The 13,446-nt window shown below is 45.6% G+C and overlaps 1 protein-coding gene across 1 annotated transcript; it reads left to right on the top strand.

Annotated features, from left to right (window-relative positions):
* Positions 1–8,613: 8,613 nt before the first annotated feature.
* LOC129067302 (patr class I histocompatibility antigen, A-126 alpha chain-like) lies at positions 8,614–13,073 on the top strand. The gene is made up of 8 exons (XM_054569062.1): positions 8,614–8,749; positions 8,970–9,254; positions 9,527–9,802; positions 10,395–10,670; positions 10,790–10,894; positions 11,407–11,439; positions 11,572–11,619; positions 11,767–13,073. Exons 1-8 carry the CDS (start codon positions 8,677–8,679, stop codon positions 11,769–11,771), a joined length of 1,101 nt encoding a protein of 366 aa, XP_054425037.1. The 5' UTR covers positions 8,614–8,676; the 3' UTR covers positions 11,772–13,073.
* Positions 13,074–13,446: the final 373 nt, after the last annotated feature.

Genomic DNA, 13,446 nt, shown 5'->3' with positions numbered 1-13,446 from the left:
ACTCTGCCGTCCCCTTTGCCAGAACCCAGGGTAAGTGGCTGTGTATGAAAATTTATGTGTTGGCCCTTTACATGCCTCTCTGCATCCCCAGCTGTCCATCTCTGGCAGAGAGAAACCCTGCCACTTTTTGCAGCTGGATGTTATCTGCATATTTTCAGGCCCTGGTGCTGTAGTCTGGGCAGCCTAACTTGGGGTTTAGACCCCATGCTCCTTAGAGGAATTCCCCCCTGGCCACTGAAATATCCTTCCAGCGCTTCAGCTGCCACCTCTAGGTATCTAGCCAGCTCTCTTGCATTTCCTCTGCACTCCCTACCAGTCACATTGTGTTGAAGCTGTTTCTTCTGTCTGTACGTGGTTATAAGGCTTTTCTCCTGCTATTATTCAGTTGTTTATTTCATACAATTTCTCCACAATTCAGTTGTAATTTCAGATTGATCCTGGGAGGAGGTTAGTGTCACTTCCACTCACTCCTCCATCATCTTGGATGAAGGAATTGAATTTGTTCTTTATACATTTTGGATATATTTTTTAAAGGATTTTATTTATTTATTTTTAGACAGAGGGAAAGAGGTGGGGAGAAAGAGAGGTAGAGAAACATCAATGTGTGGTTGCCTCTTGCATACCCCTTACTGGGGACCTGGCTGGCAACCCAGACAGGTGCCCTGACTGGGAATCGAACGGGCAACCCTCTGGTTCACAGACTGGCACTCAATCCACTGACTCACACCAGTCAGGGCTAAATTTTGGATATTAACCACTCATTAGATCTGTCATTGGCAAATATCTTCTTCCATTTAGTAGGTTGTCTTTTCATTTTGCTAATGGTTTCTTCTGCTATGCAAAAGTTTTTGTTTTTTTGTTTTTGTATGTAGGTACAGTTGTTTATTTTTTCTTTTCTTTCCCTTACCTGAGGAGATATATCAGAAAAAAATATTTCTAAGAGATATGTTCAAGCTTTAACTGACTAAGTTTTATTCTAGGAGTTTTATGGTTTCTAGCCATACATTTAAATCATTAATCCATTTTGATTTTATTCTTGTGTATGTTGTAAGAAGGTGGTCTAGTTTTTTCCTCTTTTCCCCTTTATCTGTCCAATTTTCTCAACATTGTTTATTGAATAGATGGTCTTTATTACATTGTATGTATGTTCTTGCCTATTTTTTGTCAAATATTAATTTATCATATCTACATGGGTTTATTTCTTGGCTCTCTATTCTGTTCTAATGATCTTTGTGTCTCTTTTGATGCCAGTACCATGCTGTTTAGATTTCTTTGGCCTTGCAATATAGTTTGATATCAGTAGTGCAATACCTCCAACTTTGTTCTTTCTCAAGATTGTTGAGGTTATTTGAGGTCTTTTGTGATTCTGTATAAATTTTTGAGTTATTTGTTCTAGTTCTGTGAAATACACCATTGGTATTTTGATAGGAATTGCACTCAATCTAGATTGCTTTGGGTAGTATGATGTTAATTATTCTTATTTATAAGCATGGTATATGCTTCCATTTATACTTATATCTTATACTTATATCTTCTTTAATTTCTTCAGTATCTTGTAATTTTTTGAGTACATGTCTTTTACCTTCTTAAATTAATTGCTAGGTATTTTATTTATTTATTTTTTGATGCAACTGTAAATGAGATTGTTTTCTTAGTTTCCTTTCTGATACTTCCTTATTAGTGTATAAAAATGCAGCCAATTTCTGAATATTTATTCTGTATCCTGCTACTTTACTGAATTTATTTATCAGTTCTAGTAAATTTTTTGGTGGGGTCTTTAAGGTTCATAAAATACAGTGTCATGCCATCTGCAAATAATGATGTTTTTATTTATATGTTTTCATTTCAAATGTATTTTATTTTTCCTTCTTGTCTGATTGTTGTGGCTTAACTTCCAGTACTATCTTGAATAAGAGTGGTAAAATGGATATCCTATATTGTTCCTGATCTTAAAGGAAACATTTTTAGTTTTTCCCTGCTGAGTATGATATTGGTTGTAGGTTTGTTATATATGGCCTTTATTACAGTGACATATGTTCCCTCTATTCTCACTTTGCTGTGAGTTTTTATCATAAATGGGACCTGGATTTTGTCAAATGCTTTTTCTGCATCTATTAATATGATCACATAATTTTAAAAGTATATTTTATTGCATATGCTATTACAGTTGTCCCATTATTTTCTCCCCTTTATTCCCCTCCACTCTGCTGGGAGTTTTTCCCTGCCACCGCAACCCCCACAGGTCTTTACAGCCAGAGGCTTTCTTTTCCCATGCTGGAACCCTGATGTCACGGTCTGTCTTGCTCCCCGATTGTTCCTCCCAGTTTATGCGCATGCAAACATGGGACTGCTGGGTCCACCAGTTGGCACCTCACCTGGTCCTCCAGCCACTGCCTTGCCACATATTCTCTCCACCCCGGCTGCCTATCTCTATCCCTCCTGCCAGCCTGGGTGAATGTTTCTTCTTTACCTCCTTATTTGTCAGACTTCCATACAGTTTGATTTTCTGGCATTTCTGGTTGTTTTTTGTCTTTAAATTTATTGTTGTCCTTCTTTTGTTTGTGTGAAGAGGCAATGTGTATCTACCTACTGATCACATATTTTTTATGCCTCATTTTGTTTATGTGGCATATTATGATAATTTATAGGTATTGTACCAAACTTGCATCCCAGGAAAAAATTCCACTTGATTATGATGTATGATATTTTAATGTATTGATGAATTTGTTGTGCTATTATTTTGTTGAGGATTTTTATATCTATGTTCATCAGAGATATTGGCCTACGATTTTCTTTCTTTATAGTGTCCTTATCTGGTTTTGGAATTAGCATAATGCTGGCCTCAGAAATTGATCTTGGGAGTCTTTTCTCCTCTTGAATTTTTTGGAATAATTTGAGAAGAATAGGTGTTATTTCTTTGAATATTTGGTAAAATTCTCCTGTGAAGGTATCTGGTCTGGGAGTTTGTTTGTTGGGAGGCTTTTTGTTTTGTTTTGTTTTTGAGGAAAAAATTAAACTTTACTTATTTTTAAAACCTGACCACTAGGAAAATATATCACAGTCCTGGAACAGCAAATATACAAGCTATATTATCAGTTCAAGTAATATGTTGGTAAAAAGACAACAATGTCCTTATCTAGATGGTAAGGACCAGGGCTGGAACAGGAACACTGCATGTTGCCAAGGCACCTGGCAACATGGTGTTTGCTAATGGGGGGATGCACCCTTTTTGCGCTAAAGGAGCCACAGCTCACCCAAGTTGCTTACTTTTTCTCCCTTGACCTTCCTGTTGCCAAGGGATTGTCTCATTTGGGCTCTGTTATTTCAGGGGGATAAGTGAGCAACACTGGGTTAAGATTTCATTTCTGAAAACCAGGTTTTTTCTAAATCTGGTACTTCATAATTCTCTCAATTATGCAGCTATCAGTTCCTCTTTCACTGTTTATTTCTGGATATTGATATATAGCACAATCAAAACCCCCTTTCCCTTCAAGGGAGAGTGCCACAGCAAGGCTGTTCTGTCACTCTGATGCAGACAGCCTCAGGGTCCCTCAGCAGCCAGTGAGAGGGAAAGTCTGCTTCCCCTCCCCGTGTGACATCACCTGTCATGTTTTTGGCAGGTCTTCAGGATGAAAGGTGTAATGTGTGAGAGTTTTAAGAAATGCATGTCCACATTTTCATGGCCAGAAATGAATGTCAAAAAGAACCTTTCAAAGTTCTTACTCAAATTACCTCTCCCAACTCTACACCTTAAATCAACTTTATGCCCTTGTATATAAAACAAAACCAAACAAAACCAATACCCAGAAGTCTTTTTGCTCTTCTAAATTAGTGACCTCAAGTTTAACAGGTTATAGAAAGTGGTGTGGTGATGCTCTGGTAAGCAGGAAGTTAGCAAAAAGCAGAAAAATCTTTCCTCGCTATCCACCAGGTCATTGGCAGGGTAGAGGAATCTGTCAGCCTGTTGGTACCACAGAGGGCTCTGGCTGGTTTGAGGGAGATGCCTATTGCCAAGACAAGCACTTGCCACATAAATTTAGGATCTCTAAACCTCTCTGACCCAAATTTTAGCACAATGTTGTTGTTTTTTTTTTTTCATTTCACTTTCCAAGATTAAAACATAAAGAAACCAGTGTTCAAAGACAAGTGACACATGCCTTAAACTGGCTGCCATCCTCAATTTCTTCATTCATAAACTTTATTTAAAAGACCAAAATTCACGTTCTTTTTTTTTTTTAAGATAGATTCCTGTCTTCAGTCTTAATGCCCAATCACAAAGACATATTTCTGAGTGAAAGAGAGACTCCTTCCTCTTCTTGGTGCAAATGAGGTTCGTGTGGTCATCCACACACTTAGACGACTTTCCAGTTGCTGCTTCACCTGAACCTATTTACTCCCCAGATCTATTGATTCTTTGGCTTTGTCTTTGCAATGCAGGTGCATCAGGCCAGATGGTCCTGGAACTTCTCCAACACGCTGGTCACCAGGCACTGGGCTCAAGCCAGTTGCATGGCATTGCATAATGCTTTGGTGTACCTGCTACACTGATGTTTGTCCTCACAATGGTTGGTGCTGAATGGAAACATGAGGACCTGCATCTAGCAGATGCTCTCTCTCTCCAGACTCTTCACCATGGAGTCCACCACCTTCTGCACTAGAGCTGCTGCAGGTCCACCATGGTGACTCCATGCTGTACTGTACTGTACCACTGCTCATTTGTTAGAAGTTTTTTTTATTACTGTTTTGATTTCATTAATTGTAATCACACTGTTCAGATTTTCTGTGTCTTCTTGGTTCAGTTTTGGAAAACTGCATGTTCCTGGGAATTTATCCATTTCTTCCAGATTGTCCAATTTTGGGGCATATAATTGTTCTCTATATATAGTTTTATCCTCACTGAGGACAATTTTCATTGCTTTTTTAGAGGAAAAGAGAGAAAAAATCTCCAGTGCAAAGAAACACTGATTGGCTGCCTCCCATACATGCCCAGACCAGGGATCCAACCCACAACCTAGATATGTGCCCTGACTGGGAATTGAACCCGCAACCTTTTGGTTACAGGATGACTCTCCAACCGAGCCACACTGGCCAGGGCCATAATATTTTCTCATAATTCTTTGTGTTTCTGTGGTTCAGTTGTTACTTCTCTTTTATTTCTGTTTTCATTCATTTGGGGTTATTTTCTCTTTTTTTCTTGATGTACCTGGTAAAATATTTATCAATCTTGTTTATATTTATAAAGAATCAGCTCTTGGTTTCATTGATCTTTTTTTAGGAAATTTGTTTAACACTCTGTTTATTTCTGCTGTGATCTTTATTATTTCCTTCCTTCTACTCACTTTGGGTTTTGTTTGTTGTTCTTTTTCTAGTTCCTTTAGGTGTAAACTTAGATAGTTTATTTGAGATTTTTCTGGTTTCTTGACATAGGCCTGTGATGTTATAAATTTCCCTTTTAAGACTGCTTTCACCCTGGCTCAGTGGATTGAGTGCCATCCTGTGAACCAAAGGGTCGCTGGTTCAATTCCCAGTCTGGGCACATGTGTGGATTGCAGGCTGGGTTCCCAGTGAGGCCAAGCAAGAGGGAACCGCACATAGATGTTTCTCTCCCTCTCTTTCTGCTTCCTTTCCCTTCTCTCTAAAAATAAATAAATAAAATCTTTACACACACACACACACACACACACACACTGCTTTTGTTGTGGCCCATACATTTTGGGTTTTGGTATTTTCAATTTTATTTTCTCAAGGTATCTTTTGGTTTACAAGCCAGCACTCAATCCACTGAGCCACACCAGCCAGGGTTCAAGGTATCTTGATTTCTTCCTTGATCTCATTGTTAACCCATTCATTGTTTAGTAACAAGTTGTTTAGCCCCCATGTGTTTGTGTTTTTTTCATTTTTTGTCATTGATTTACAATTTTATACCTTTGTGATCAAAGATGCTTGTTATGATTTCAATCTTTTAAAATGTATTGAGACTAATATTTTTTGTCCTAACATGTTGTCTATCATAGAAAATGTTCCATGTGCACTGAAAGAAATGTATATTCTGCTACTTTAGGGTAAAATGCTCTGAAAGTATCAACGAAATCCATGTGGTCTAGTGTGTCATTTAAGGCTGCTGTGTCCTTGTTGATTTTCTCTCTGGAAGATCTATCCATTGATGTCAATGGCATTTTAAAGTGCCCTGTTATGATTGTATTACTGTTGATCTCTCCTTGTTCATCAAGATTAACTTTATATATTTAGGTACTCCTTTGTTGGGTATATAAAAGTTTACAATCTTCTTGTGGATTGATCCCTTTATCATTATGTAATGTCCTCCTTTGTCTTTTATTATAGCTTTTGTTTTAAAGTCTATTTTTGTCTCATATAACTATTGCTACCCAGCTTTGTTTTTGCTTCCATTTGCATGAAATATCTTTTTCCATCCCTTTACTTTCAGATTGTGTGTATCTTTAGTTCTGAGGTGGGTCTTTTGTTTTGTCTCAAACTTTTAAGCATACTTTTGATAGTGAAATTTAAAGCATTAAAGAAAAATAGATAAAAGAAGCATTTAATTTACAAATTCCAGAAACAATATTTAATTGTAATTTTTTTATATATGCAAATTCATTGATACTATGCCTTTTCAGAGATGGAGTAATTTTCTCCTCTTGAGCATGGGCTGGACTTGCTCACTTCTAACTGAAGAGTAAGGCTGATGTAACGGTGTGTGACACTCAGTCAAGGACACAAGATGCATTGCAGCTTCTATCTTGGTTGGTCTCTCTTTGATCACTTGCTTTGGGGGAAGACGCTACCTAGTGCTTCACTGCTTTGTGGAAATGTCCCATGGCTAGGAACTGAGGTCTCCTGGGACAATCCAGGAAGGAAATCAGACCTCTTCCACAGTTACGTGGGTAAGCCATGTATCGTGAAAGTCCTCCGGCCCAGTCCTTGACACTTAGAATATACCAAGAACAGTTTCATGTGCTGGGATATGACTTTGACCTAAACGGACAAAAGCCCCTGTGCTCAGGTGTCTTACATTCCAGAGGCATTATGTGAGTGACATGGGAGACACTGGAGTTTTATCAGAAATGATACATCCAGCCTTGGCTGGTGTGGCTCAGTGGATTGAGTGCTGGCCTGAGAACTGAAAGGTGGCCAGTTTGATTCCCAGTCAGGGCACCTGCCTGGGTTGCAGGACAGGTCCCCATTGGGGGCCTGCGAGAGGAAACCAACTGCTTCCTTTCACACACTGATGTTTCCCTCCCTTCCCCACTATCTAAAAATAAATAAATAAAATCTTAAAAAAAAAAAAAGAAAAAGAAAAAGAAACGATACATCCTGACTCCTCAGCAGGTGATGAGGAGCACTAATATCATAATCAGTGTGAGAGGGTGATGGAGACAAAGGGGAGGAAAGGCCTGAGGGGTTAGAGACACAGAGAATGACTGGAGAAGCAGAAGGTGAGGAATAGAAGTGGAAGTAGAGATTCTAAAGCAGTGAACCCTCAGATTTAAATATGTTGGTTTATAGATCTACAGAGCCTAGCAGGGTGTTCTTTGCATTTGGTATTGTGAACCCTGAGAGAGAAGACGCCTACTAAGATGGGCTCCTGATGGCTAACTGGGCTAAAATTAAAAACATACAAAACAAAACAACCCCCAAAACAAAGCCTAGCAGCCATTTCTACCGAGGGGCCTCTCAAGCAGACTGCATTTCAGGGACAGACCCAGTTGAACGGCCTGCCTCTGCACTGGTCTCCAACCAACCGCAGTGGGTCTATTCAGACCAATCAGGACAGTGACTTTTGGACAAATCAACAAGCCTTTTCTGGAGCCCTCATTTGCATAAGGAAACAGTCATCAGGAAACGGAAGCGGAGGACTTATGTCGAAATAAGCACCTCCCCTAGGCTTTGAGTCTGGCTCTGTCCCGTGTGGCTCGGTTGATTGGAGCATCCTCACAGCCCTCCGAAAGGTCGCCAGTTTCATTCCCGTCAGGGCACATACTCGGGTTGCGCCGTTGGATCTTCACTGGGGGTGCCTAAAAGAAGGCAACCAATCGGTCCTTCCCTCCCTCCCTCCCTCCCTGTCCATAATGAAAAAATGTCCTCGGGTGAGGATTTAAAAAAGACTGAGTCTTGAGTCTTTCAGGCTGAATTTCACTAGAGCAGAAACCAGCACACCAGCGCAGGCCAGAGCAGACTGGTAACAGCTGAGCTGTTTTGCACTGAATCAAGTTTCCTTTACCAGCACCCCAAATAGGGAATTCCTGTTGGCGTTGATACTGGCGCCAACAACCACCCGGAGGAGAAGAAAAAGGGACTGAGCCCAGCCTGGGGTTCCTCTGGCTGGCTGCCTCAGACAGACCTTAGGGCACAACTCCGGGACACAGAGCGATAAAGAGCTCCGGGAGCAGAAAGAGGAGTCATGGCTCTCAGGATCTCAGCCTCTAGGACGAGTCTAGGCCGGGAAGCGCAGGGTTGGGCAGTCCCCAGCTCCTAGGGGTTTCACTTCTCTCTCTCACAACTTGTGTCGGGTCCTCCTTCCTGGATACTCATGACGGTGCCCCAGTTGTCACTCTGAATGGTGTGCGGTTTCCAGAGAAGCCAATCAGCGTCACCTCCGCTCAGGTTACCACGCCTCGGCGGACCCACCAGGGCTCGGAGAATCACCAGAGCTGGAGGATGAAGGTCGGGAGGTCTCCAGTAGTCCTTCTGCTCCTTTCCGGGGCTCTGGTGCTGACCGAGACCTGGGCTGGTAAGTGCGGAGTTGGGAGGGAAGGGCCTCTGCGGTAGAGATGCGAGGGGACCCGGGGAAAGGTGTGTTTCCACTACCCCGAGACACCAGACGCCCCCAACTCCCTCCTCGGCCACGCCCCGTCGTGACCCCGCCCCCCTACTTCAGACCCTCTGGTTTCCTGGACCCTGGACCCGCGCCAGGAGGAGGGTCACCGGTCTCAGCCCCTCTCCGTCCCCAGGTCCCCACTCCCTGAGATATTTTTACACCGCCATGTCCCGGCCCGCCCGCGGGGAGCCCCACTTCGTCGCCGTCGGCTACGTGGATGACACACAGTTCGTGCGGTTCGACAGCGACTCTACGAGTCCGATGATGGAGCCGCGGGCACCGTGGATGGAGCAGCCGTGGGTAGAGCAGGAGGACCCGCGGTATTGGGACGTAGAGACGGGGAATGTTAAGGAAACCGCACAGAATTTCCGATTGAACCTGGACAAACTGCGCTCTTTCTACAACCAGAGCGAGGACGGTGAGCACGCGGGTCTGGGTCCGGTCACAACCCCCATTCCCACAGACGGGCCGGGATCGCCCTGAGTCTCCAGTCGGAGTTTCCTCCCGAGGCTGCAGGGCCCGCCCTGCCCCCAACCCGGGAGGAGCTCCCCAACCCGGGAGTTTGGGGAGCGGGGACTTTGACTTGGTTTCATTTTCCGTTTAGGTTTGATCCCCCGAGGTGGGGCAGGGGCAGGGCTGACCTCGGGTCAGGGCCAAGTTAGTGGGGCTAACCTGGTGGGGCGGGGCCAGAGTCTCACACCTTCCAGTGGACGTACGGCTGCAAAATGCGGGCGGACGGCAGCTTCCTCCGCGGTTATGACCAGTTTGCGTACGACGGCGCTGACTACATTGCTTTGAACGAGGACCTGCGCTCTTGGACCGCGGCCGATAGGACAGCTCAGATCTCCCAGCGCATATATGAGGATGTGCATGAGGCGGAGGTCCAGAGGAACTACCTGGAGAGGGAGTGCATAAAGTGGCTCAGCAGATACCTAGAAAAAGGGAAGGAGACTCTGCAGCGCTCAGGTACCTGGGGGCAGAGGGCCTCTCTCATCTCCCCTCCAGCTGGACCTCTACTAAAAGGAGAGAGGAAATGGGATCATACCAGAAGAAGGCCCTCCTGTGGGTGGGGAGACTAAAGATCCAGTACCAGAGAATGACTCCCACCCTTTTCTCGGGGACAGTTAGCGGTGCAGTCTCTCCAGGGATGGAGGGGGAGACCAACTCTGAAATAACCCATCAGCGCTTACCTTAGACACTGGTAGTGGCTCTGGGGCCCATGGGGAACTTTCTCTCAGACCTTGTTTGCTGCCCCAAACCCACTGTGCCCGGGGTATGACCCTGGATTTTCTGAGTCCTTTGGCCTCCACTGAGGTCTGAATCAGAAATTCTTTTTCTCCGCTCAGAGACCTGCCTCCTGCCCGGGGCTGTGTCATTCTAATTCTAGAACTTGGCAAAGACTAGATCACCCCAGGGGCCTCTGTCCAGGCTGATGTCTGGATTTTGTGTTCGCTTCCCCCACCCCAGTTGTCGTGTCCATTCTCAGGATGGTCACATGAGTACTGCTGGAGCGTTGCATGACGGATGCAAAATTCCTGAATTTTCTGACCGTTCTTAGATCCTCCAGAGACACGCGTGACCCACCACCGCATCTCTGAGCGTGAGGCCACCCTGAGGTGCTGGGCCCGGGGCTTCTACCCCGCGGACATCAGCCTGACCTGGCAGCGCGACGGGGAGGACCAGACCCAGGACATGGAGCTTGTGGAGACGCGGCCGGCGGGGGACGGGACCTTCCAGAAGTGGGCGGCCGTGGTGGTGCCCCCCGGGGAGGAGCAGAGATACACGTGCCGCGTGCAGCACGAGGGGCTGCCCGAGCCGCTGACCCTGAGATGGGGTGAGGAGGGGCTGTGGGCACAGAGCCTCTTCCCGGGGGTGCGGGGCCGCTGGGGGAGTCCAGCAGGGTCGGGGCTGGGGCCTGGGGCTCCGGGCCCTCACCTTCTTGTCTCTTTCCAGAGCCGCCCCCTCAGACCACCTTCATCATCGTGGGAGTCGTTGTAGGCCTGGTCCTGCTTGGAGCTGTGGCGGCTGGAGCCGTGTTGTGGGGGAGGAGGCGCTCAGGTGGGGGAGGGGTGGGGTTTGAGTTTTTTGTCCCACTGGGGGTTTCAAGCACAGGTAGAAGTGTGTCCTGCTTCATTAATGGGAGGCACCATCCACACATGTACTTGCCCAGTCTGGGGCCCTATTTGCTAACATTTACTGTTTAGTAAGGCATGTGTGAAGATGAAAGACAAATTTATCATCTTAATAAATCTGGTGATGTAGATTTAAAACCATTCCCCACCCTGAGCTATATCACCGACAATAGTGATTCACAGTCTGGCTGAGTCCCATCAGCCCTTACTGGTTCTCAGCAGTCACAGGTCAGAAGGGAGGTCCCTGCTGGGGACAGGGCTTCAGGAGGGCCATTGGCCCAGACCTCCCACATGCACTTTCCTCAGGTTTCCCCATCCTGCCTTGGGTCTGTAGCCACAGTTCTGGAAACTTCTCTGGGGCCCAGGACTAGGGCTTCCTTTAGGACCTCATGGCCCTGCCTCCTCCCTGGAGTCTCACAGGACATTTTCTTCCTGCAGGTGGAAAGGGAGGGAGCTACGCGCAGGCTGCCAGTGAGTACGGAGGGGGGACCCCTGAGACCCTGTGATGGTGCCGTCGGGAGCCCAGGGGGGCCTCCCCCACATAGTTCCTCCTTCACCCTCCTCTCCTGGGGCTCTAACCACATCCGCTTTGTTCTACCCCAGGCAGTGACAGTGCCCAGGGCTCTGATGTGTCTCTCATGGCTTGTAGAGGTGAGACCCTGATGTGGGGAGGGGCTGGGGCGCAGAGACTGGGGGATGGGGATTCCCTGGGACATTTTGAGCATGAGGTAGACTTTTGAAAATGTCACCACTTACAGCAACTGACCTGAATTTGTTCATGATTATTTTTTTCTACAGCATGAGACAGCTGCCTTGTTGGGGGATAAGTGATGGAAGATTCTTCACAAACACACCTGCTAACTGCTATTTGTGACTTCAGGAACATCACACTTCTCTTTCTGCAAAGGGCATCTGAATAAATCTGTGTTCCTATCAGCAAAATGTGAGGAGGTGGGAGGCTGGCCTGCCACACCCCCTCCCCATACTTTCTCGTTCCAGCAGAGGTGGGGCTGGCCCTCTGCATCCCTGTCTGTACTTGGTGATGCATTGGGCTGCAACTTCTTACTCCCTTATTGAAAACAGACTCTGTATATGAAACAAGAATTTGTTTTTTCACTTCTTGCCATTAAGGGCTGATGGGACTCAGCCAGACTCTGAATCACTATCATCAGTGATATAGCTCAGGGTGGGGAATGGTTTTAAATCTACATTTAAATATGTTTTGCATTTCTCTTCAGAAGAAAAATATATTGAGACATTATGTTGGGAGTTACCATGCGGCAGAGTCAGGTGGAATGTTTAGGAGTGGGTCCCAGGTCACCATGATAAAATCTCTGATGTTTGTTCTCTGAAACTATTCCCCAGATACATTTCTGGGGAAACAAACAATGTTTCCTCCCCAGCAACAAACAATGTTTGTTGCTGGGGAGCAAACAATGGCGTCCCAATTATTTTCTTATATACATATAAAATAGTATATGTATGATATTGGGGTCTAATGCTATTTTGGGGAAAGCCACAGAACAGTCTCGAGGACACAGCCAGGAACAGATTCACAGTCCAGCCTGGGTCAGGTCCCACCCACGAACCACTGCCCTGCTGCTGGGCACAGATGTCACCACTCGCACAACTGACTCCCCTGACGCTGGACTCTGGACCTGCGGTAAGGACTGCTGTCTCTGCTGCTCCAGCACCTGGACGCTGTTGCTGCCACTCCTGCCACCCTTACCAAGTGCACTGTGCACAGTGCCAGCCTCTCTCTGTCACCACATCCTGAAGTAGAGTGGCATGTGGTCACCTGACTGGTGGAGCCTTGTGCTGTGTCCAGATGCACGAATGTTGAGGGATGTGGGTTTCCCTCTTTTATGGAGGGATGTTGGTCTCTGCCTCTGACCAAGACTCTTCATGAGTGGAATTCTTTCCATGAGGAAGAGAGTTCAGGTGCTGCTGGGGTGAAAGATGGAAAAGAAAGACGAGTTTCAATTCTTGGAGCAAAGATCTGAGATCGAAATTTCTGGTACTTTTCAGGCACTCAGGTTTTGCTGGAAGAACAGTGACTAATAAATGCCATATTTCCACTCATTCTCTTGATTCTGTGTTACTAGGATCCAGCATTTCTCTACTCTCAGATAAGCGGGTGGCATGTAGGATGGTGAAGTGATCACTCCAAACATCTTCTCCCTGCCTTTGTCTCTTACGAGGTTAGAATACCCAAGTCTGAAAGACTTCAGCAGATCTGTGTGTGCACTGATGTCTTATATTCATATTTGTATTTCCTTGTACACAGAAATAGTTCTGGGGAGAGAATCTCTAACGGTGATTGCTTTTCATTGGACTGTCGCAAAGGACTAAAAACCAAAACACCTTCCTCGTTTCCTAGTTTCGATGGAGTTCCACTCAAAGTCTGGATTGAGATCAGCTGGTAGCAGACCTGAGGACAGGGCATCAATGCTTCTGTTTGCTGCTCTTGTCCTCTGG

This window comes from Pteronotus mesoamericanus, unplaced genomic scaffold (genome assembly GCF_021234165.1).
Source record: "Pteronotus mesoamericanus isolate MK-2021 breed Mesoamerican mustached bat unplaced genomic scaffold, CSHL_Meso_final contig_20, whole genome shotgun sequence".
In the NCBI taxonomy this organism is placed as follows: Eukaryota; Metazoa; Chordata; class Mammalia; order Chiroptera; family Mormoopidae; genus Pteronotus; species Pteronotus mesoamericanus.
Note: the sequence above shows the minus strand (reverse complement) of the source record. Positions and strands in the feature narration are given on the sequence as shown.

Excerpts from the sequence above, each read along its gene's own strand:
- LOC129067302 (XM_054569062.1), top strand. The coding sequence starts at position 8,677 with ATGAAGGTCGGGAGGTCTCCAGTAGTCCTTCTGCTCCTTTCCGGGGCT. Across the intron at positions 9,255-9,526 it reads CTACAACCAGAGCGAGGACG|AGTCTCACACCTTCCAGTGG; the intron begins GTGAGCACGCGG and ends GGGCGGGGCCAG. Across the intron at positions 10,671-10,789 it reads GCCGCTGACCCTGAGATGGG|AGCCGCCCCCTCAGACCACC; the intron begins GTGAGGAGGGGC and ends GTCTCTTTCCAG.